Source organism: Rhipicephalus sanguineus, chromosome 1, assembly GCF_013339695.2.
Source record: "Rhipicephalus sanguineus isolate Rsan-2018 chromosome 1, BIME_Rsan_1.4, whole genome shotgun sequence".
Lineage (NCBI taxonomy): Eukaryota > Metazoa > Arthropoda > Arachnida > Ixodida > Ixodidae > Rhipicephalus > Rhipicephalus sanguineus.
This window is the reverse complement of record NC_051176.1, coordinates 10,415,566-10,439,818: the sequence shown is the minus strand read 5'-3', so window position 1 is coordinate 10,439,818 and position 24,253 is coordinate 10,415,566. Positions and strand designations below refer to the sequence as shown.

At 49.4% G+C, this 24,253-nt stretch overlaps 2 protein-coding genes across 3 annotated transcripts in view; both read left to right on the top strand.

Annotated features, from left to right (window-relative positions):
• Positions 1–24,253, top strand: part of LOC119389414 (papilin) — a gene marked incomplete in the record, with an annotated part of 1,122,639 nt that overhangs the window by 1,012,014 nt on the left and 86,372 nt on the right.
• On the top strand, positions 888–10,707 carry LOC125757680 (uncharacterized). Of its 2 annotated transcripts, XR_007415429.1 has the most exons (3): positions 888–1,839; positions 10,281–10,501; positions 10,575–10,685. XR_007415429.1 is itself a non-coding variant. In XM_049413536.1 (2 exons), exons 1-2 carry the CDS (start codon positions 895–897, stop codon positions 10,323–10,325), a joined length of 990 nt encoding a protein of 329 aa, XP_049269493.1. In that variant the 5' UTR covers positions 888–894; the 3' UTR covers positions 10,326–10,707. The 2 variants fall into 2 exon arrangements, 1 of the variants encoding a protein (XP_049269493.1); XM_049413536.1 differs by having other exon boundaries at positions 10,281–10,707.

The following is a 24,253-nucleotide window of genomic DNA, read 5'->3' as shown; positions in this document are numbered from 1 at the left end:
GCCACAGTGAATCTGGGACGTGGGGCATTGTCAAGCTGTTTTTATGCAGCCTTTTTTTTTCCTGTTCCAACCAGTTACTGTAAAACTGTATGTGGTAAATAAACTCAACTCAACTCAACACCCCGTATTCAAGAACGTTTCATCTCTGCAAGCTTCTATCTTCAGCTAAACTTTTGCCTTATTTGGATTTTCACAGAAAACGTGTCACACGCTCACAGCTATGCGGATTCTGCATCAGTAGAGCACTGAGAAATACCCGTGGCAGGGAGAGATCGGAGATAACCGCAAGCCACATCGCCGATTTAAGTGTGCACTGTGGTATATGGCGTTGGTTAGTAATCCTGTGGCGACGAGTGATGCTGCTCCGCAGATCACGTCATGCGAAGGCGTGTCACTCGAAGCCAGACGAACCTTTGCAATGGAGGTTGTCAATAAGTACGCCTATTTTCAGACATCTCAGAGCTTGCTTCGGTCGATGCGATTTCCGGATGACACGTCTTATTTGCCACTTCCCGCAAGATCGTATCAACGTGATTCCGCTGTCTCTTCCACACTATTAGGTGAGTTCGTCTCATTGATCACTCTCCTGAATTATTTCATCAAACTATTTCGTCATTATTTTATCAAACTTTCTTTTTTTTCTCAAGATTGCGTTCCTCCCCTTAGATCAACAAGTTCTTGCAATACGGTCCTCACACGGAACAATTTCAATCCCAATCAGTCCCTATATATGTATCGGGATCGCGTGTCTTTAATTACGATCGCGAGGGTCCATGTGACAACGGGATTTAAGTATGCCTTCATTCACCCGATTCATGGGCCATTTGCGCGTTAGTGGGTATGAGTCTATACGCGCCATTCAAGCACAACATCATCATCATCGCCAACACCAGCATGGCGGCCGTCGACCTGGCCTGGGACGAGCCGGCGCGCCGCGGCGGCCGCTACTCGCCGCGCGCCGTGCGACGCCTCGCCTCTTCGTCCGAAGAGCGCGTCACCGACGTCTCCTCGGACACGCTGGTGCCGCGCAGGCCGTTCCTGTACCGCATGCGAGACGACGACTACGGCGAAGAGTCCGAGTACAGCAGCAGTAGCAGCGAGGTCGCATCGGCGCGCCGCCGCAAAAGCGGCAGCAGCAGTGTGCTCAGCTGGGGCCGCAGTCCCGCACCGGGCTCCGTATTCGCCGTCGTCAGCACAGCCGTCGTGTTGCTGTGCTCGGGGGCGCTTCTGTACCTTTACGTGAACTGGTCCAACGACCGGCTGAGCCAGCAGCAGCTTGCAGCGGCCACCAAGCGCGCCCCTGCGGTTGCAGCCGCCTCCGGTTCGAACGCCGTGTCCTCCAGCACTCCTGCCGCCGACAACGCCACCACCGAAGCGTCCAGCAAGCAGGCCTCCGAGAGTTCGACCGAGAAACCGTCGCAGCAAGAGCAACAGCAACAACAGCAGCAGAGTCCATTGCACAGCGTGTGCCTCACGCGCTTCTGCCTGGCACATTCGTCCTATCTCGAGGGTTACCTGGACTGGGCGGCCGACCCGTGCGCGGACTTCTACGCGTTCGCGTGCAGTCGAAGACGCCGAGCGTCCGACGCGCTCCTGGCGGCGCGCACGGAGCGCGCCCTGCTGGAAGTCCTGCGCGCCAGGCCGCCGCCGCTCCTGGGACTGTGCTGGAAAGGATCGACGCAGACGGGACTGCGACAGCTGCGCGAGCTGCTCGAGGACGTGGGCCTGGCCGGATGGCCGTACCGCAACAATCGAGACCACGTGGACGCGTGGCAAGTCGCAGCCACGCTCACCAGGGACCTCGGCTTGGACGCGCTGCTCGCCGTCGAGTTGCTACAGGTGTCCCAACCGTTTTGCTTGTTTAAGAATATGTGCGTTCGAAGCATACTATAGACCTTTTCACTGAAGGCTCCCTGGGCGCCACCATAATCCCCTCTGGGCTGTGGCAAATAGGCGCGAACCCCCAAAATGCACTCCGAGGCAGTGACGCCAACCTTTGTACTCCGGTGCCCAAGCCCAAAATGGAGGTGTTTCTTCTCTCCTGTGGAAAGGACTATAATTCCCATTTATAGACATTTAGAAGGAGAGAAGCACTTCCTTTCTGAACTGTGGCACGGGAGTACAAAGGCTGACGTCACTGCCTCGCAGTGTGTTTTGGGGGGCATGCCTATTTACACAGCCCATAGGAGACTATGGCGGCACCCACGGAGTCTTCGTTGAAAAGGAGTATAGACCTTTTCACAGCAGAGAAGAAGCACCTCCTTTCTGGGCTGTGGTACAGGAGTACAAAGGCTGACGTCACTGCCTCGGCAGTGCGTTTTCTTCTTGGGGGGGGGGGGGGGGCGTCAAGTTTATTTGCCACAGCCCGGAGGGGATAATGGCGGCTCCCAGGGAGCCTTCTGTGAAAAGGCGTATATGTGTTACGCATAGAGTTGCCTATGTCTGTAGTCAGTGGCCGATGCCTCCTCTCAGCCTACGAAATGAAACGGGGATACGTGAGATCCCGTTAGCACACGTATAACTAGCCCTAACATGGATGACTGCACTTCAACTAGAATTTAAGCTATTGTACAGTAGAACCTCGTTATAACAAAATGATATAGCGAATTATCGGTTATAGCAAACGAAATACGAATTTTGACTGGCCACGCTTCATTTTTCAATGACATGCATTATTTTTACAACGAAACAGACAACGCGACTGCCGCCCCGATATCGGCTATAACGAACAAATATTTGGTTTGCGCGCGACTCAGAACTCAAAACGTAGCACAAAAAGCAAACTAATTATTGGAAGACAATTCGCACTCACATTTTCTTTTATTTTGTTAAAAATGTGGTCACATCCTTCTTCAAATAAACAAGAACGAAGGCCTGTTTTGTCAAAATAACTTTGTTCTGTTGTAATTTCACCTTCTCGTGTTTCGGTATGTTTAGTTTAAATTGCCACAAGGAGACAGGCAAGGATTACTTCGTTTACAGTGGGTGTAAAGCCTATAATAATTCGATTTTGTTTCTGGGATTTTTCGCGCCAGCGAAATTGCCGATCTGTTTGTGCCGATTTCAATCTTCTGTTACAATGAATCTAGGATACTTATGGTCTCCATGCTACTTCTTCATAACGAGATTCGATGGTATTTCGTTTAATCTGACGAAAATTTGAGAGGGACGCGCGGTGGGAAACTTTGCGCAGCCGTTTAATTCGCCATCCTTCGATTCGGGTTGAGCGCACCACGTAGACTGCGCCACTTTTTTTTAGAAAGTCTATTTTGAAAGAGCGGACGGTGAGTCCGGAAGGAAAGGAAGGCTGCAAGAAAGGTATACCACCAGCGTGAATGATGGCGCACTGATAACGACTCTAGTTTGAGGTTAAGTTAAAATAGGTGTGACGAGAAGCACGCTTTCACATCTTGTAGCAGATCGTCTCGACATATATATACAGTCATATATTGCAGTACATGACCATATGCGGACCTTTATATGGCATTATATACATATATGGTAGTATATCGCCTTATGTTTACCCTTATATGGCCAAATACGGCCATACAACAACAGCAACAACAACAACAACAATAATAATAATAATAATAATAATAAATAATAATAATAATAATAATAATAATAATAATAATTATTATTATTATTATTATTATTATTATTATTATTATTATTATTATTATTATTATTATTATTATTATTATTATTATTATTATTCAAGACCATCATTACAAAATTGGACTGCCAAAGCCGCATTGGGCTTGAAGGGCAGAGCCGACAGACAACACACACAGGAATTGTTGTAGCTAAAACACCACAAAAAATGCAGGAAGTTAGCAGGAACGTGTGAAATATAGATAAGCGCGTACAACTATTTGGAAGTTGAAACTAAGACAAATGATGCCACCTAGTCTTAAATGAAGTCTTTGTTCACATATGCAACAGCGACATAAAACATACGAAAGCCATATATGGCACTTTCGCAAGGGTAGCTTCTGCAATCGCTCTGTGTATATTATGCTATAGCATTGTACTGCCTTGGCTTCGAGCGGAACCTTGATGAGATCAAGTGGCTGCAGACGGGCAGCGGCCAGACGCTGGTGACCCTGGGAGAGCCGGACCTTCTCATCGGGCAGCACCGGGAGCGGCGGCTGCCGCGTTGGTACACGGACGGCGCCGCGGCCGCGTTTCGCCTGGTGGGCGGATCGGCGGAACCCAACGCGAGCGCGGGCGTGCGCGACTTCTCCGAGAAGCTGGCAGAGATCTCGAGCAGCCGCGGGGAGGACGACTTCGCGGCCAGCCGGTTCCGCGTCACCAGCGTGGCGTCGTACGCTGCGTACAAGCCTCTGCTGTCGCTCGTGCTTCGCGGCCTGGTCACGGTGCGCGACCAGACAAAGCTGCTGGTCAAGAGCGACCGGTATCTGCGCGCTCTACGTTCGGTACTGCAGATGACGCGAGCCTCGGAAGTGCTCAACTACCTCGGCTTCCGGCTGATGGTGCACGTGTCGCCGCTGCTTCAGGGCGAAGAGTTCCGCGACCTCTGGCAGTTGCACCTGAAGGGAACCGCTGCGCCCGCCACTGGCTGGCCGCGCTGGAAGCGCTGCCTGCGCCAACTCGAACCCCTCCTGCAGGAAACGTACATGGCCGCGTTGGCGCCTCTCTTGGACGCCAGGTTGGCGTCGCTGTCGGCGCTCGCCGCGGAGCTCAAGGGACGCATGGTCGCTTCCTTACCCTCGCTTCCGTGGATGTCGGCAAGCGACAGAGCCCGCGCACGCAATGTGCTGTCCGGAGTTCGAGTGCGCTTCTCCTATACGCCCTACGCGGCGTCTCCGGCGCAACGGCACCACCAGAGGGCGCCCGTGGCGCGTCTTCTGTCAGCGTACCGCGACGCTTGCCGCTCGTCGCTGGCCGCGCGACTGGGAGGTCGCTGGAAGGGCTCAGTCTTCGACACCTGGCCCCGCTGGGACTGGGCCAGCGGCTCCGTGTTCGTTCCCGCTGCGCTTCTGGACCTGGGTCAGCCCGCGGACCAGGAGTCGCTGGGCGTGCCGCGTATCGCGAGTCGTCTGGCCCGGAGTCTCCTCCAGGCGGTGCACCAGAGGAGCCACGCTCTGGGTCGTCTCGAGTGGTCGCTGAACACGTCTACCGCCCTGCACCGGCTCCAGGGCTGCCTGGACGCGCAACGCGGAGGATCGGAGCCGGAAGGCCTGTCATCCCTCCGTCACTGGCTGGACAGCGCATCGCTCGCGCCCGCGCAGGCACAGTTCTCCGCGTACCTGCGCGAGAGCCGCGTCGCCATGGGCGACACCCTGCGCAGGGGTCTGACCGCGCGTCAACTTTTCCACGTACTGCTCGCCACCAGCCTGTGCGACGGACGCGAGCCGGAGGCGCAAGAGCGCGTCAACCAACCGCTGCGCAACTCGCAAGAGTTTGCAACCCTGTGGAACTGCTCGCTTGGCTCGCCCATGAACCCGCATCGTAGGTGCACGCTCTGGAGCGTTGCGCAGCAGAAGCAATAAATGCACCCTGTTTCGTCCCACAGCTCGGGATATAGCCGCTTCGTCGCCAAAGAAGGGTATTATACACATCATGTTTATAGCAGCACTAATTGATAGGTGCGCAAAGATGCAGAGGGACGGGTGGCATACGGTACACCCCTTCTCTACTCCAAAAATGAAAACAGTGAGAAGAGATTTATTGGCGGCACGTTCCTTCGATGACGCTATGAATAAACACAGCTAACCAGCGTAGAGCACCATCTATAAAGACGCCAGCGAACGGCAGAGGGAGGCAAGCAGCGGATGGCGATGCTGCTGAATCGAGGCACGGTGGCATCTTCACAGTAGTATGAGAAGGTTGCGTCGACCCGAGATGCATAGCATAAAGAGAGGTCAAACAACACCTGCTTTAAAAGTTCCCCGGTTTGCGAGGGTTTCTTATTGGCCAATTGCACTCACCAAAAAGGAAAAAAAAAAAGGCTCTGACGGTCACAAACACGTTAAGACTAGTTTTTGAGGCTCTCCAGTACAGTTATTAGATGTCATCGTACTATGACAGGTTGGGGCAAGTACCCTTTTTGCACCCCCCCCCTTCCTGCCGACGCCAATGAGGCCAACAGAAGACTTATTGTATGCATAGAAAAGATGAGTTAGAGGTTCTGTAGTTGAGCATCGACGAAGTCCTGGATACAGCCGGTATTTTCGCAAAGTCGCGAATAATGTCTAGTTCGCCATCTCGTCGTCTCTGATTGAACCAGAGTAACGACGCGACCTCTACGCGATTGCCTCAAGGCGCCGACACTGCGAAGTTTGGCAACTGTGGCAGAATCCGACAATGTCCAGAGGAACAACCTCTGGCCAGTGAAAACACATTCATAGTATACTGTAGAAATTTCCGAGCTTTGTCGGGTGACATGTACGTATACAAAAAAAGGACAATTTTTATGCCCAGAAATACAAAAAGATCGTACGTAAAATTATGTAACGGTACTTCCGTTTAATATATTACGGGCATTTTATATGTAATAACACAATGATACCTCCGTTTTGAACAAAACGTGCAAAGCAATAATTAACCACGGCGAAACTACCTGCAAAATTACGGAATGGTGCCTGGGCTTGAAGTTCTGCGAACATTTCGCAAGCAGTACTACAGTAATCACTCATCTTTTCACGAAACGGAGGGAAAACCAGTATGCTTTGGTGAATTCCGTTTAGTGCGAGACGTATACGGACGCGTCGTCGTCTGACCGAGATGAGCAGCATGTCGGTCTTTTTGATCGTTGAGAAATGGGAAAGCCATTTGCCACAGATTAGAATGGATTTAATAGGTCAGTTTCTAAATTCTACTGCAGGGAAGAGGTGTCGTCACTGATGCATGTCGTTGATTACAGGGAGCCTTCATGCGCGCGTCTCCGTGTCTCCGTCTTTTAAATACGGAGGCACGGAGGAGCGCACATGAAGGTTCCCTAGTTGATTATCGTCGTCACTGGTTGCATCGCATGTCTCGCTACGCTTCGGCTGCTGTACTTCGCTGCATGCATGAAGCAGGGCACAGCAGCCGAAGCTGTTCAGTTTTAATACCTTCGGAGCTCCAAAGGTATTAATAGTCAGACAGAAAAACGGCCTGCCAGGCAGAACTTCTTGTCTTATTTCTCAGATTCGGCGGCACAGCTCGTAGGAAAACAACCACACATCATCGCGGAGATGCACCAGCAATAAATCATACGTATTGGGGCGCTCGTCGTAGGCAGAGATCGTGCCTCCGTGTACTTACGATGTTTATCGCTCCTCTCGGCAACGTTTTTAGCTATACGAACGCAGCAGAAATGTGGAAGACGAGTTATTTTATGCATGATCATCGAATCGCATATTCGAATTTTTCGAATATCCGAAGTTATGGAATATTCGAAACTTTTCGAATACACGATTTTCGAATCGAATACGAATATTTCGAATGTAATATTCGAAACTTTCGAATATTCGTACACCCCTACATATTATCAATCAACGTTTCGCGTTTGCTGCAGGCGATGACTGGTGCTTTATGCACCGCCACGGTATACTCTAGTGGTTATGGCGCTCGACTGCTGACCCGAAGGTCGCGGGATCGAATCCCGGCTGCGGCGGCTGCATTTTCGATGGAGGCGGAAATGCTTGAGGCCCGTGTGCTTAAATTTATGTGAACGTTAAAGAACTCCAGGTGGTGGAAATTTCCGGAGCCCTCCACTACGGCGTCTCTCATGATCATATCGTGGTTTTGGGACGTTAAACCCATGATATTATTATTACTGGTGCTTTACAGGACAAGTTTAGATGAATTCCCTAACAAAAATGGGTCGAGTGCGATTGTCGAGCTGAGCTTTTGCCTGCCCTGCAAACAATAGGTATACGGTTGGTCTGAGCGATTGTCGAATTGGGTGACCCTGCCTGAGTGCGAGGATTAGGGAACCAGCCAGCCTCACCACTTAAAACGCATATACGTAAACGCTGACGGATTGTGTCGGTTGTTCCGAGCCAGCAACGATTAACCGAACGTATTTGTCTTTATCGCTTATATATGCTGAACGAAGAAGCTGTCGCGACGATATCGATCCACCATAATTGTTGAAGTTTGACCTTCAGGAGGGTTTCGACTTGGGCTTGTTGGTGATCCATCTTGATGGGAACTGATGTGCAACAAAAGACAGGGACACAAGAAGGAACATAATGGACAGACGATGCGCTTCGTCTGTCCATGTATGTTATTAATTCCTTCTTGTGTCCCTGTCTTTTGTGCGCATCAGTTCCCATCAAGATGAAATTTGACGCCCAAAAACTACGATATTATTATGAGAAAGGCTGTAGTGGAAGGTTAAGGAAATTTTGACCACCTGTGGTTCCTTAACGCGTACCTAAATCTAAGCACACGGGCCCATAGCATTTCGCCTCCATCGAAATGCGGCCGCCGTGGGCTGGATTCGATCACGCGACCTTCGGGCCAGAAATCGAGCGCCATAATCACTAGACCACCGCGGCGGGTCTAGATCCACCAGGAACGAGTTCTTGTATAAACGCTGTCGGGTCAGACTACGTGCTCCTGTTGCTTTCGTGTAACCGTATTCCATTAGATATGCTTATAAGTGCCGATTCCCAAGTGGAGAGAACGTCGTACTGATGGCCATTGATGAACTGCAAGTTAGTAGCGTCGTCGCGCTATTAAATTGAACAGACGTCTAGTCGGAACATATAGGATCTCAGAACGACAGAAAGTTGATCTAGTTGGTATTTATTCAGGATGAAAGAAGGTACAGTCGAACCCGTATACATCGAACTCGCTAAAAAACGGGAATTAGTCTTATATATTGAATAATTAATTTTTCTGTATTTTCGATGCGAATTTTGGTGCACAAGTTGACTTTGCGGAACTGCTTCACGATAATGCAAGGAAGGTTAAGGCAACACAGGAGGATTTTTTTTTTAGTTCTTTCTGGTTCTTATTTTTGCGCGGGTTGTTGTTGGCGATGGCGGTTAGGGGCGGCTTGTAGGCGAGAAAATGCGGTATCGATGCGGCCCTCCTAATCACAGCGCTCACTTTCACAAATGCATGCGGGAAAGTCCGTTTCCGTGAGAAAAAGCCAACCTCTTTTGAGGGAAAGCCAACCTCTTGGGGCGTTTCGTACTGCCCGATGTTCGATATATCAAGTGTTCCGGTTATTTTTGTTCGATGTAGCCCATGCATTGACGTTAAAGCAAGGTCTTGTTCGAAAATCGTTCGCTATAAAGGATAACTCGATTTACGAGAGTTCGATATAGTCGGGTTTGAGTGCCGATAAATGCAAAGACATAGCAATGTGCTACACCTATATTGCTGTTAATACAAGGCAACCACACTCAAATCAAGGTATGCTTCAATATCAGCCATTTACATCAAGAAAACTAATATTTCCAATTGTGTTGAGTAGATCAATACAACGACACAGAGTTCGCTGCTTCTCCAGATAGAGCATTCCAATAAAAAATTGCGCGAGGAAAGAGAGAGAACTTGCGGACATTAATGTGGCTAGCTGGTTGCCCAAAGGTTTTACTGTGATGCGTTCTGGCTGAAGCAGATTCAGTTGGTAGTCGGTGTTTATGTTGTTTTGATCGCTTCTCTCGCATCCGCCTCTGCAACGTTTACCTTCTTTTTATCATACAGAACCTGTCTCAAGGCTCACGCCTACGGCGATGCGCATGCAAAAAGAAAAATCCCGGCGCGCAGCACAATTTGTCCACCTGCACAAAGCACCGTTCACATTTTTAAAATTTTTTAATACTTTAAGAGGGTGCGCAGCGAGAGAAACGTCGGGCACGGATTCCGCGGTATAACGCGCTTCTCTGAAAAGGCTAAGTGGCATATAGCTCAATCCCTAAGCCGCGTGCGTGGCGGGTACCCTCGGGGGGAGTTAGAGAATCCGGGCAAGATTTTGTAAGCAGATTTAGCGCGAGCGACAGAGAGAGCGAGAGAGAGAGAGAGAGTGAGAGCGCGCTTTGTGGCTTTCCAAAACTATACTGGTGTCGTCGGGCGCGCGCGCTTTCGGGCTTCTCCTATGCGGATTATCCGGCGCGCGGATTTAGTCGGCTAAAGGGCGGCGGCAGCGGCCCGAATCCCCGCCGCCGCTCGCGTTTTCGTCCCCGACCAGAAAGAGAGCGTCAGTGAGAAAGGGAGATTCGATTTCCGCAGCTGCCGTCTGCACGCGCGCCATTTTCATATGAAAAGAGCCGTCTCTCTTTTTTCCATCCCCGCGATGCTCTTTTCTATCGCAGCGCCGGAGGCGGAGCAGCGGCGGCGCCAAGAGGAGCAGCGGTTGAGTCGAGTGGTCACAGAGCAGCAGCAGGCACCACCGCGCCAGCGCCGCCACCGGACCATCTTCAGCGAGCAGCAGCTAGCGCATCTGGAGGCGGCGTTCGCGCGCACCCACTACCCCGACGTGGCGCTGCGGGAACAGCTAGCGCTGCGCGTTCACCTGCGGGAGGAGCGAGTGGAGGTGACATGTTCGATCGGCCGCGCGCGGCGCTCGCGTCTCAGACCGCGCGCTGACGAGCGCACGCCCGTTGCAGGTGTGGTTCAAGAACCGGCGGGCCAAGTGGCGAAAGCAGCAGCAGCAACAGCAGCAGCAGTCGCCGGGTCCCGCCGCCGCGGCGGTGCTACCGTGCTGCGTCAACGACGGGACGACAGTCGTGTGCACCGCAATGCACGATCCCTTTGCGGTGGTGCTGTCTGGTCGGCAGCAGTGCTCGCTGCTCACGCAGGGTCGCTGCTCTCCGTGAGCGCTCCACTGTCGTCAAATAGCGGGTGTAGATACCGGGGCTCAACACACTCTTAGAATTTCGCCGCTTCGTCGAATTCTGTCATAGCGTCTTCAGTAGGCTTCCTTGTAACGCAAATAAAAGATAGGATAAATGTAGGCACACACGGACACACGTACAGGGCGCTAATTTTCAACAATGATTTGTTTTTAGAAACCAGGGCACACTTATCCACTCGCCTCACCAGTCACAACCACGTGATCATGGTGAACAAAGCGAAAAGATACAGTGATATCTCAAGGCATGCACAGATATTCTAATCGTTTGCCGGAGAGTACCAACGACGGTTTGCTGATACACATATTTCCCAGCGAGTACTCTGTTCAGCTTCTGTCATAAGTCCTGTTAGTTCACATTTACTACTACGTATTATTTTGGTAGAATGAAATAGAGGGGAACGTTGATGCTGATTACAATGGTGTGCGCGAAACCCATCATATGCGATTTTGCCGGCTATTTTTGTATTCACGCAATCTGTCATTGATGCAGCTTCCTGATTGTCAGATGTTGTACACTTCCCGCACGTTAAGGGGATCTTTGCTACAAGGAAACCTACTGAGGATGTGCCGCGTCGCATCCCTGTCATAGCATTCAGCGAAGAAATATGAGCTATATATAGTTGTTCATTAGAACACCCACGCATCACGTCCGCGCGAAATATGAAAGGAACGCATACAGACAGTACAAGCGATAAATTGTCCAGTTGTATGTGTCCCTTTGTTAAATCTATCACGCTGCCATGACGCATCGGTGTCTGTAATGGCGGCGTTCCGCTAGCCAATCAGAGAGGCTGCAGCGGCCCTCTGGGCCAATCAGAGGTGACAAGATGGCGATTTCGACGAGGCGGCGGAATTCCATAATGTACAGGCACGACGAAGGAAGAAATAAATTAGGAGAGATCAATTCTACGTCCACGCAGACAGACTTAGCGAGAGAAACTGTCCGTGTGGCGATTTACTTCGCCTTTCCTGGCGTGGTATAGGCAACACGTCACCTCTAGACAGCGTATTGCACTGCACGCCCGCTCTGACGTGGCGATCACGTGTTGAGCCAGCACTCCTTTCTTTCCTCCTGTTTTTGTTTGTAATGTTATCCTCCAATTCTTTTCTTCCTTCATGTGTGCAGGAGTGCAATATTATATAAACGGTTCGGAAAGCAAACCGGTCGCTTGCCTTGCGGTGATTGATCACGACAAATCCTTCAAAAAGGAAAAAAAAAAGCGTAATTATGTCTAATCACCCGAAGCTAAGCGAACGGTTCTGTTACTGCGTGTCAAACGCCAAAGAATGATTCCCGATGCGCCATTTTACGACTGAAACATCGCGGTATCAGCGACGCGCAGCGGTGAAGACTCATGTGAAACTGTCGTCACTGCTGTTTGTGAATAAATAATGCGTCATCATTCGTTTTTTCTTATCTTGCTCCGGTGTTGTCATTATTGATCGCAAGTAGTATTACGCGATCATCGTCAATCACTATATCGAACACCTCTACACCTAAGTTCTCGGGACATTCCAGATACTTCGTTATACGGGTAAATTCGTAGTATAGGTCGCGCATCGTAACAATCGCGGTGTATCCGGGAAGTATAGATAGCAATATTACTCCTAAAAAGTAATTAAATAACGTGATAAATTACAGCTGGCCCTAAGTAATGACATTACATTATAAGTACTTTTGAAAAGTAATGTAATTTGTAAAAGCTCATCATTGTCTAGAGTTTTGAAAGGCGTGGCCTTCCAGCCAATCGTTAGTCAAGGCTTCCAGTTTATATGCTGCGCGACTTTTCTTTGGCCCATGCCTCGTAACCATGCTTTCAGCCTTGCCACTCAGATAAGCTTGTCTTTGTTATTTTTCTTTCTGTTTTGGTCAATTTCTTATGCCATAAGAAAAATGGACATGCTATATTTTAGTAAACAGTCATTGAAAAGGCAACAAGGTCATTTTCTTGAAGTTACTCGCTTGAAGAAATTCACTGCATTACTAAATTACCAGCCCACAAATGCGAGGGATTATTGCTCAGCTGCCAGCTCGTAAAGTGATCACGTGCTACGTGACGCCAACAGGCAAAAAAAAAAGATAGTGTTTCATATATACTCGCCGTCAGGGCTACGAGCAGCGCCAACACTCGCAGGTTTAAAATGCACAAATATACCCGATAGGGTGGTCGGGAGGACAAACGCCGCCGTAGCTCAATTGGTAGAGCACTGGACGCGTTATTCGAAGGTTGCAGGTTCGGTCCCCGCCGGCGGCAAGTTGTCCTTTTGTCCACTTTAATTTCTTCGCATTTGTATCATAATTACAACAAATAACATTTCCTATATTTTCCTTGGTCTGTTTGTTATTAGGGCTGCGTCTAAGAGAGAAAAACGAACCCTTAAATTCCCCTTCTTTTGTTCGGCCCACATAAGTAATTCACTACATTACTCATTACAGCAAAAATTAATTTAATTACTGTAATTGCATTACTGCCAGGTAAGAAGGAACACTTCGTTCTACGTGTCATTTCCTTGCACGGAGGCGGTCAAAGTGAACAGCGCGCCTTTAACAAATGCTTCGGGCCACGCTCAAGTGATAACCGTCGCGACGCCGCTCCTCTTGTAAGGATCAATCCCGACTCACTCCGCATCTCACGGTCTCTCCGGCCCGCCCACAAAAGCGCGGTCCCCACACAGGACTTTTGAAGATGTTGAATAAAATTTACATGTGCTCAATCCATAGTTGCAACAAAGAAAAAAAAATGCAGAAACCCTTCCCATGTACCGGGAAAATGGGAGCAAGCGGAAGCTTGGGGTGTGCGTGCACGACGTAGATCTTTTCTTAATTTATGTCCCATTGCACAATGTTTCCTTCAAACTGTTTCCTACCTCCATGCATGTCGGGAATTGGACCTTGAAGGCTTAATCCACGTGCTTAACAGTGCAGCGCTTCAGTCGCTACAAGGCAACAGCGACGGTCATGCGTTTATATCCTGGCAACAATGAAATGTGGCAACGTTTGGCAGGCCAATTTTGTATTATATTGTTACTGTGCCAAATGTTAATAAAGTATTATTATTATTATTATTATTATTATTATTATTATTATTATTATTATTATTATTATTATTATTATTATTATTATTATTATTATTATTAAATGACAAGTCACCTCGAAAAAAGATCAGACTGCCGTATTAGAGACGGCTGATCATCGACTGGAAAACGGTGCTTACAAATACGTATACGTGACCGGCGCACCTTCCAGGGGCCGCATTTCTGTACGCCCGCCGGCACCTGGTTTTTAGCTCACAACGCCACTGCCGTCGCCACCAAAATCTGTAACTCATAATAAGGTTCGCTTGAAGAAAAAAAAGAAAGAAAAGCAAAAAAAAAAGGAAAAGACAGGAAATAAGAACACGCACGAAAAGCGACATCATTCAAGAACGGACGCGAACACTTTTGGTGCTGGCGTCTGTTGCTAAGGGCTGCTTGGCTTCAGAAGAAGATAATAATAATATAATAATTGTTGGGGTTTAACGTCCCAAAACCACGATGTGATTATGAGAGACGCCGGCTCCGGAAATTTTAACCACCTGGGGTTCTTTAACGTGCACCTAAATCCAAGTACATGGGCCTCTATGGCATTTTCGTCTCCATAAAAAATGCGGCCGCCGCGGCCGGCATTCGATCCCGCGACCTGCGGCTGAGCAGTCGAGCACCTTAACCACTAAACCACCGTCGCGGGTTGCTTCAGAAGAACAAGAAATATACCTTATTGTACAGAATGGGCCGGCAGTATGGCCTCTGGTGGCCTCGGGTGGCGGCTCGGAGTCGCTGGAGTCGGGCGGCATCCTCAGCCTGCCGGACGGCCCAGAGCTGTGGATGCCGCCCGAGTCCAGGGACTCCGAGCCGCCACCTGAGGCCACCAAGACCATATTGCCGGCTTGAAAAAATTCCGAGGAGGTTCAGCCTTACTCCACATATATAATTAAAATGCGATAGCGTTAGGGAGCTCGTTTCGCGGAAATTCCGGTGTCGCCGTCGTCGGTTGTGAGCGAAAAATTGGCGTTGTCCGTTAGCAAAAGATCGCGATGGATGCAAATAATAGAAACTGTGGGTCCGAGCCAGAGTCGAACCCAGTCCTTCTGCGCAGCTACCACAGGACCACACCAGTGCTTGAAACTGTTTCAAAAAAAGAAAAGCGTCATGTAGAGCGGGGAGTCACGTTAACACACGTAATGTTTCGTGCCTGTATCGGAATTGTCTAGCCGGTCTAGCAACAATGATGCCGGCATTACTTAAAAGCGAAGACGTTGCAACAATAAAGTGCTTTTGTTCTAGATCTCATGTGTCTGCCTGTCGACGCATGGTGTCAGAAATTCACGCCCAGCGTCCCGCCAGCTGAAACGCGACCATGGAAGCTTTGGCGCCGCCAGAGCGTCCGCTGCTGTCCGAAGCCCCTGCAGAAAAGTGGTCGAAATTTAGTCACCCGTGCAGTGCTCTGGTGCAGTGCATGGAGTCTTCCAGAACAGTATATTCCTCTGGAGTCTTCCAGTGTGACTGGAGCGCCAGAACGCACAGCCTTGCTCATCAAAACTATTGTTCCGTGTACGAATATAAAGCGAAAGAAATGGGACGCAGACGACTATGCACCTGATCTCGCTGTTTACTTTCATGAAGGCGGTAGTGTGGGGCAACGTTTTTAGAACCAGTACGGTTTCGCAACTCCGCTCGCGAGCCAGCACACGCGGCTGACGCGTTAACTTACGGCGCTGCTGTTCCATTTTGCTTCACTTGCTGTGTCCCGCGGGATCGGATACGGCAGCACACCATTATGAAGTTTCAGGGGCTTTACACCGTTGCTCTCAATGGCGCGTTGCCGAAGCTAATCGCGGAGGCGACGCACATGCCGCAGCGAGCTGCAGACGCGCGAGGAGTAACCGCTTGCGACGCGCTGCGCGTTTCTCCGTGCTTACTTAAGGCTGTTTCACATGCCGCGATTGCAGCGAAAAAAATCGCTCGGTTCGCTCTATTCGCTCTGTTCGCAACCGCCGCTAATGGCGGTTTCGTTTCACATGGACTGCGAATGGTCTGCGATTTTCGCTCTGCGACTGGCGCGGCGCGCAAAGCTGCTTGCTGCCGTTGTTTGTGGCAGACACTGCATATCTTTTAATTGTAATGTAACAATCTGTGCGTTTTGATATTCTTAACTTTTTATCACCTGTCGCGAAGAGCACGCGTGTTTTGTCATTTACAAACACTTTCCAATCTAAGTTCACTTGAGAATACGCAACAACGGCCATAACCAAAACAAACTCGTTGGCGCAATTTCGACGGCTCGGCCGGGTTGGCGCAATTTCGACGGGTCTCGACTGAAAAATCGCTCCGCCGCTGCGAACAGAGCGAAAAATTTCCAACATGTTGGTTCGCTCGCCGCTGACCGCTGCGGCGAGAGCGATCGGTCGTTTTTTTTCGCTGCGAGCGAATTCGCAGGCTCAAAATCGCTCTGTTTTGCGTCATGTGAAACGGCCTTTACGCTCGCTTCTCCGTACTCCGTGTGTGATTTGCGAACGCGTGAGGCATGATGCAAGATGGAACTGCAGCGCCGCTAATTCTTGCGTCGGCCATCGCGTCCACTTCGGAGAGCAAGCGTCTATGGAGAGCTGCGAAACTGACTGGTTCTAGAAACGCTGGGGTGCGGAGCGGTGAGGCGGAGGGGTGGGGGAGCTTCGGGGAGCGACTAAGGTCCCTAGATAAAACAAGTTCACCAAAACATGCCCGTGTTGCCAGACCACTTTTTGGTGCTGTCCCTAGGAAATTTCAAGTGAGATGTATGTACCTAGGGCTCTACGTGCGTGCGAGACGTTGATGATGCGATTTAACCATGGAAATGCTGGTGGCTTGATTTAATGGACGCACGAATAAAGGTGCATCCTTGCTGCTTTCTTTGGAAAGGGCCACTTTTTGACTAAGGGGCAAGCAGTTCGCAAGGAGGGGGAATCAGTTTTGTTTCACTTCAATGAGATGACTGCGCAGGCATAGCCGCAGGTTTCATTTTTGTGTTAACCTCGCTGGCGTATCAGGAGCATTAGTTTACGAAGCTGGTTCTTTTTGGACGACGAAGTTTGAGACATGATCGGAACAGCTAGCATGCTATGTATTCATATGAGCTGCTGTTTGGGCCTTGTTTTGTGGTTCCAGAAAAGCCAGCTTTTCCCAAAAGGTGCCTTGGAAAAACGTTTAGCTCCAATATTCCGTGATAGTCATCGAATAATCAATATTGCTTGCTTTAAGCAAATGCTTGTGGCGATCGAGCCACCACGCGAACGAGTGTCACGCCGAAGCCGGCCTCCCTACTTGGAGCACAGTATATGTGTGTACTAGGAGGCGCAGCGATGCAGATTGCTTATTTTCTCATCAGATTAGTGGAGTTCCCGGTGCCTACCGAACACATCGTGATGATGGATCTAGGCCATCCTCAACCGATATATGTCGCATATGCATACATGGCTCCCATCGCATGCGTGCTGTATCAAGCAGATATATGAAACACCATTGTGAACAACTTTTTTCTGTTAATTGTATACGGACTTATATGAACTCTGCCTAGCTGTTCTTTATAAAATATATTTTTTAATTGCTGTGCTTTTCACATATCCTATCATCAGTGAAAAGGAATGGCCGGTGACAGAAGCACCATCTCCTAAATATCATATAATAAAAAAAGTATTTGTTTACGCCAGGAAAATCAATGCTCCTCACCACATAATGCTTCGCTGAACCGACCAATGTGTTACGAATGCACACTGTCGGCTAAGTGTATATAAACTCGTATACATCGGAATCAAAGGGCATCGCTAAATAGCTCGATATACCCGTAATTAAAAATGCATAAAATGCCTGTCTGAAGCTTAGATATAGTTGGTACATGTCTTGATACATACTGAGTATAAGCAACCTCGCGATACTCTTTCCGGCAGGGGCGTAGCCAAGGGGGGGGGGGGGGGGTTGAACCCCCCCCCCCCCGAATTTTTTTAATTTTGCTTGCGTAAAATACACGCACACATACAAACGCACGCACGAACACACATAAAGTATGGTTGAACCCCCCCCCCCCCCCCCCGAAAAAAATTTCTGGCTACGCCCCTGCTTTCCGGCAACTAATTGCAGCCACAGGTAGCAAGCTTCACAGCGTGGCATTTAGTTTTCGTCGCATTACACCCCTGTGTAGCGGTAAAACTTACAAAGCAATTCCTGCGTTGTGGAACGCAAAGAATCTGTGCTGCGCACGCCGCCCATATTTTGACTCGTACCCTGCTTGTTACGCCATGCTTGCACTGCCCCTTGGATTCAATGCACTATATATTTACGTTATATATACGAGCTACAAGATGACAGATTCACTGTAGTCAGCTTTATGGCATTGCAGCTGTGTTATGCCACAAAGCATGCACTGTGCATCGACGATTCATTGTGCAGCGAAGCCCACCAGCAGAGAATCTGCCACGTACGTTACCTGATGCTTTGTCTTCTTTGATTACAAAAAAGGACGCAGTCTCCAGTCACCGTACGAGCACCCAAACGTCTAATAAATGCGCAAGTGCATAGCAAAGGTTTCTTCGATTCTTCTACCTGCAGCAACCATTTACATTAGATCTACAGACCAAGCCACTTCTTGGAATAGTGTCATGGAGAAACTTAATTATGCCAACAGAGATTATTACAAGATACCAATGAATCAGGTGGCCTGAAGCGAGATCGCATAGTGAACTTGCTGCACAATTAATTGCGACGAGGCGCCGCTACGGATGCCTACTTCAAACGCCAGCTGCTACATTTCAGGTCAAATGAATGCACAGATGACGGATTTCTTAGCGCTGCTGATAGTCTTAACAATCTGTATAAATTCAAGCGAACACTCGCGAGGTAACGTAAAGCACACAGACATTTTAACGCAACGCGCGCTCTCGAGTGCCTCAGGCTTCACCTCACTTGACGACAGTCGGACACATCGGATTCGAAGGGGATCGCGAAATAGTTCGATATGTCCATTATTACAAATGGAAAGTACGCCTGTATGCTTTAACATTCACACGTCTCGGGCGGTCTCATGAGATGACTGATTCCTTTAAGTTGCTTCGAAGCCGTAAATGTTTTATCAACCACTTTGCGGCAGCGAACCCTTCTCGGCCACGAAGGGCTAGAGCTTCACAGCGTGACGTTTAGTTTTCTTCGCATAACGCCACTGTGCAGCGGTGAAGCTTAACAAGGCAAATCCCTCATTCTGGAGCGCACTGAGTTATACCAGGCGCTTACATCGGAACACCACTGATACCTCGAAGAGTGAACTTGTTGGCTAGTTGGTTCAACATAACTTAAGGGAGCAGCGCGAAAGACAGGGACAGAAAGGCACACATACACCCACACGTAGCGCAGTATGTGTGGTTGTATGTGTGCCTTTTCTGTCCCCGTCTTTCGCGCTTCATCCAAGCTGACAGCAGAGTAGATGACGTCGTAATTGAGGCTGCTGGTAGTCTTAGCAATCTCAGTCACCCATAAGCGAACACTCGCGAGGTAACACAACAAATTATGACACAGATACACAAAATCTTTAAAGAAGACACGCCATCAAGTGCCTCTAACTTCAAGTTTCAACTCGGCCTCTCGTTGCTCTCGTCAATTTGACTAGGGAATTTCTGGGTAAACCACGGCGTTAGTTTTGGTTGGCAGCACAAGGTAGCCAACATGAAACATGCTTACACCGCTAACATTGGGCGATGTTTAGGTGGCTTTTTAGTCTCGTGCGGAGCTTCGCTCCTAAAAAAAAGTCACAGTTCGCCGCAAGGGCGAAGCAATGAATGCGATAGCAAGGAACTAATGCTATACGAAGTGAGGCTCGCCAATGGATACTCTCAGTTTGAACAGCGCTTCTGTTGCAAAGGCGGCCGAAGCAGCGAAGGAAACTAGCGTGCTTCAAGTGTCGAGCTGTGACACTTGATAGTTCGCGCTCATCTTCTGTTTGTTCGTTTAGCGGCGTCCCTGAGCTCGAGTGACATTCGTACGCGCCGTAACATGAGCGCGGACATCACGGTGAAAGCGTGAAACATTCCTCTACCCCGCGCCACGAGAAAACCGCGCGAGCAGACAGCGGAAGGGCAAGCTTCTCCCATGCGCAAATATAAGAAGAAGCGAGCGAGCTCGCCGACGACTTTTAAATGCGCCCGTCGGGCTCCTAGCGCCACCTCGCTGGTAATGAAGAAACGCTTATTATCGCCTTCTGTCTCTGAGTCCGTCCAGCGCTAAATGGTGTGTATATAACGCTCGCCGTTAGCTACGTGGAGGATCTGCGTTTCGTGGCGTAGTGGATAGCGCCGCTCGCTGCGGAGCAAGAGGTCCCTGGTTCGATTCCGCGCTTCGGAAGCATTTTTCTGAGTTATTTTTCTTTGGGCCTTTATATATATATATATATATATATATATATATATATATATATATATATATATATACTTATACATATACGGTGCATGACGGCGGCGACGGCAAAATCCAGCCGAGACTGTCCATATAATTGCTATCGCAATAAAAAGGAATATTGAAACGGGCCCCGGACAAAATGGAACGCGATGCGAGCGTCTTCTTCCCGCATGAGTGGGGTCGAGCTAGAGTGGGACGCGGTGCGTGCGTCTGTTTTCTGCGCGCCTCTAGCTGGTCAATGTCAGCGAACTTGGGACGGGCCACTGCGTGACTTTACCACTGCGAATAACGCAGCTCCCTCTGGACAGTGGACGGGACCTTACAACAACGACGCCGGATTGGACAAAGGCTCAGAAGGCAGCAATCTTCCTTCTCGTTGCAGGTCAGGGAGAAATCGATGTTTTTAACACCTTTCAGCTGACGAATGAGCAACGCGAGGATTACGATGTAATTGTGCAGACGTCTGAGGAGTACTGTATAGTGCAAATCAGAATTAAACATACGAACGCTGTCTTCAGAACGCTCCTGCAGTTTGAGGACGAACCATTTTAGCAATTTTTGAGGGAGTCTTCAGAACGCGCCTGCAGCTTGAGGACGAACCATGTGAGCAATTTTTTAGGAATGTTCAGCTAAAGTAACAGTACTGCAATTTGGAGAGCTGAAAAATTCAATGGTTTGAGACCAACTGGTGTGCAGCACGAAAGACAGCAAATTGAGGGCGAGACTTCTGCGAGAGCGGGACCTCACGGCTAGAAAAAGCAATCGAATACTGTAAAACGGCTGAAATTGTTGACAGTCAAACCCAAGCTTGGGAGAAAAGCGAAGCCGAGCTTAACGCTATACGGAAAAGACAACGGGAACCAAAGAGCTCTTAAAAAAAAGAATGTCTGCACTGTGGGTGAAAGCATCCACGGGATGTGCCGGCATGGGGCAAAACATGCGGCGCCTGCCACAAAAAAGAATCACTTCGCATCTTGCTGAAAGAAGGCGCTAGAGAGTGTTCAGCAAGTTAAATATAATAATAATATCTGGGGTTTAACGTCCCAAAACCACCATATGATTATGAGAGACGCCGTAGTGGAGGGCTCCGGAATTTCGACCACCTGGGGTTCTTTAACGTGCACCTAAATCTAAGTACACGGGCCTCAAACATTTTCGCCTCCATCGAAAATGCAGCCGCCGCGGCCGGGATTCGATCCCGCGACCTTCGGGTCAGCAGTCGAGCGCCATAACCACTAGACCACCGTGGCGGGGCGTGTTCAGCAAGTTGGACTATCATAATACGCCATAGAACAAACCGAGGAATCCGACGACGAGTTCTAGTGTGTCAGTGATGTATCGAGGAACTTAGAATGGGTAGTCGCGCTCGCCACAAAGCCATGGCTAAACATGACGCAAAGCTAGAGCTGGACACAGTCGGGCAGGGCGACCTTCATCCCCACTATCTGGTTCTCAAGCTCGGCAAGAAAGAGATAACTCGACCATCGGCAACGGTGTTGACAGGCTACACGATGGTGGTGCAATCAATCATTATGGAGTTGTCACGATGTCGCTCAGAATCGGGGAAATCGAGAAGCCAACAGATGTTTTCGTCGTTAGGAATTAAAGGCTAGCAAGCGCTCTTGGGATTGGACACTTGTGAACTCTTCGGTCTGATCTCAAGGGCACAGTGCCTGCAGGTTCATGGACATTTGGAGTCCAGGATTGTCAACGAATTTCCACAGCTGTTTTATGCTTGAAGGAAACCTCCTACGCCTCGAGGAAGGGTCGACGCCAGTAGCGTTGCCAGCGCGCCGAGTTCCGCACTCCATTCGAGAGCCAATGTGGGTTGAGCTTGCACGCATGGAACGACACCGCATCATTGAAAATGTAGAGAAGCCTTCTGACTGGGTAAGTCCTCTTGTCATTGTCCTAAAAAAACAACGGTGGTTTGCGCACTTGCACGGACCCTCGGCACGTTAATCGTTGCTTAAAACGGGAACACTATCAGCTCCCATCCCGAGATGAAATACAGTCGGAGCTGGCGGGAGCCAAAGTGTTAAATGTTTCACAAGGAAATGAATAACATATTTGATGGCCTAGAAGGAACGCGCGTCTACTTTGACGATGTGCTTGTGTGGGTGGTGGTGGTGGTATCTTTATTGCTCCCAGAACAAACAAAAAAATAATAAAGAGGGGACCAGTACGAAGACTGGTTGCGCTATTTCAGAGGACGTCGGCGGGGATCCCTTGGGATACCGCAGCCTCCACCGCGCGCTGGATGAGCCGGCGTTGGTCTTCTGGCTCGGAAGCACGCAAGAGGGGCTCCCACGACTCTGGAGTGTTTGTGTTGTCTGTGTTGTAGTGCGTGCACGTCCACACCATATGTATGAGTGTCGCCGGATATGAGCAATGTCTGCCCCTTGGCGCTGGGCAGAACGCAAGAAGAGAGCATGACAGGCGTCTCCGGGGCCTTCTATAGTTGCAGCGCTGGCAGCTGGCCTTACCTTTAATCGTGAAAAATGCGTTTTTGGCGTCGAGGAAGTGCAGTTTCTTGGTGACCTAACTTCTAAAGACGGCACCAAAGCAGACGCACAGCTGGTAAAATGCGTTGCTATACTCGCGGACAGCTTTTCTTGGCAATGAAGGGAAATTATGGCTGCGCGCAATCAGCGTTTCATATCGACTCCGACGACGCTTAGCGTTCGAGGTGCACGTAAAAGGCGCGGCTTTCTTACGCGTGCAAAAACGCAAATTGGCAATGTATAAAGTATAAAACAAATGCAATTAGCTTACTGATGGAGCTGCGTCCCCGTCTCAAAGGGCTACATGTAGAAAATAAAGCAGTATTTTTTATATCACACGCGGAAAGCTTGGGCCTCACATTCATTAGCGGTAGCACAGGCGTGATTTAGCTCTGTAGCCTTCGCTTCATTGCCAACAAAAGTTGTCCACGAGTAAACATGCCACTACCTCCGTCGAAGCAAGGAGTGCAGAAGCTGCTAGGCGCTGTAAATTATTTTGGCAGGTTCATACCGAACTTGTGCGCATTGCAAAACGCGATCATTTGTTTGACTGGACGAGTGCGCACGATAAAGCGTGGAAAGAGTCGTGACCTCTACGTCTGTGGTAGCACTATTCGATCCGTCAAGACCGTCCAAAATTACAGCAGACTCGTCTAGTTTCTAGCTAGGCGCAGCCCTTCTGCAGTTGCATGGCAAGAACTGGCGTCCATTTGCTAAGCTTATACGATCGTTGTCGGACGCCGAGTCAAGATATGACCGAATAGAAAAGGAAGCGCTTGGAATAACGCATGCTTGTGAAAGGTTCCGTGATTTATAATGGGCTTCCACACGACAGTTGAAACAGACTACCGACCCTTGCTCGCAGTTGCCCAAAAGAGCTTATGTGACATGCCGCCTCGTCTCCAGCGTTTTGTACAGCGTTTAATGCCTTTCGACATTTCACTGCAGTATACGTTCCTGGAAAGGACTTGCCGTTGGCTGACGCACTGTCCAGGATAGCAGGCAGCGACGAGAGCGCCAGTGAACATGATGCTGATGACGTCATGATCCACGCACCTCAGTACTAAATAATCTCGTCAGCCCGATGTGATGGACTGCCTGGTAAAACAAACCAACCGAAGATGACTACCTAAAGCAAGTAATCGAGGCTTTGGAAAGTGGCCACGCCTTAGCACATTTCGAAGCAGAGCTAACATGCATTACGGCGTACTCCTGTGGGGATCAAAAGTCGTAATTACAAAGACGCTCAGAAAAAAACGGTGCTAATGTACACGAGTACATGAAGGCCACCTGGGGACAGCAAAATGCAAAGGAATGGCAAGGCTACTAACGTTCTGGTCCGGCAATGGCGCAGATTGCAGAAAGGGGGATCTAAATGTCCAACGTGCTGATGATTCGCACACCGGCAACAAATGAACCGCCATTGCCAACGGGCCATCCATCCCCCTCCTATACCTTGGGCTAGTGTAGG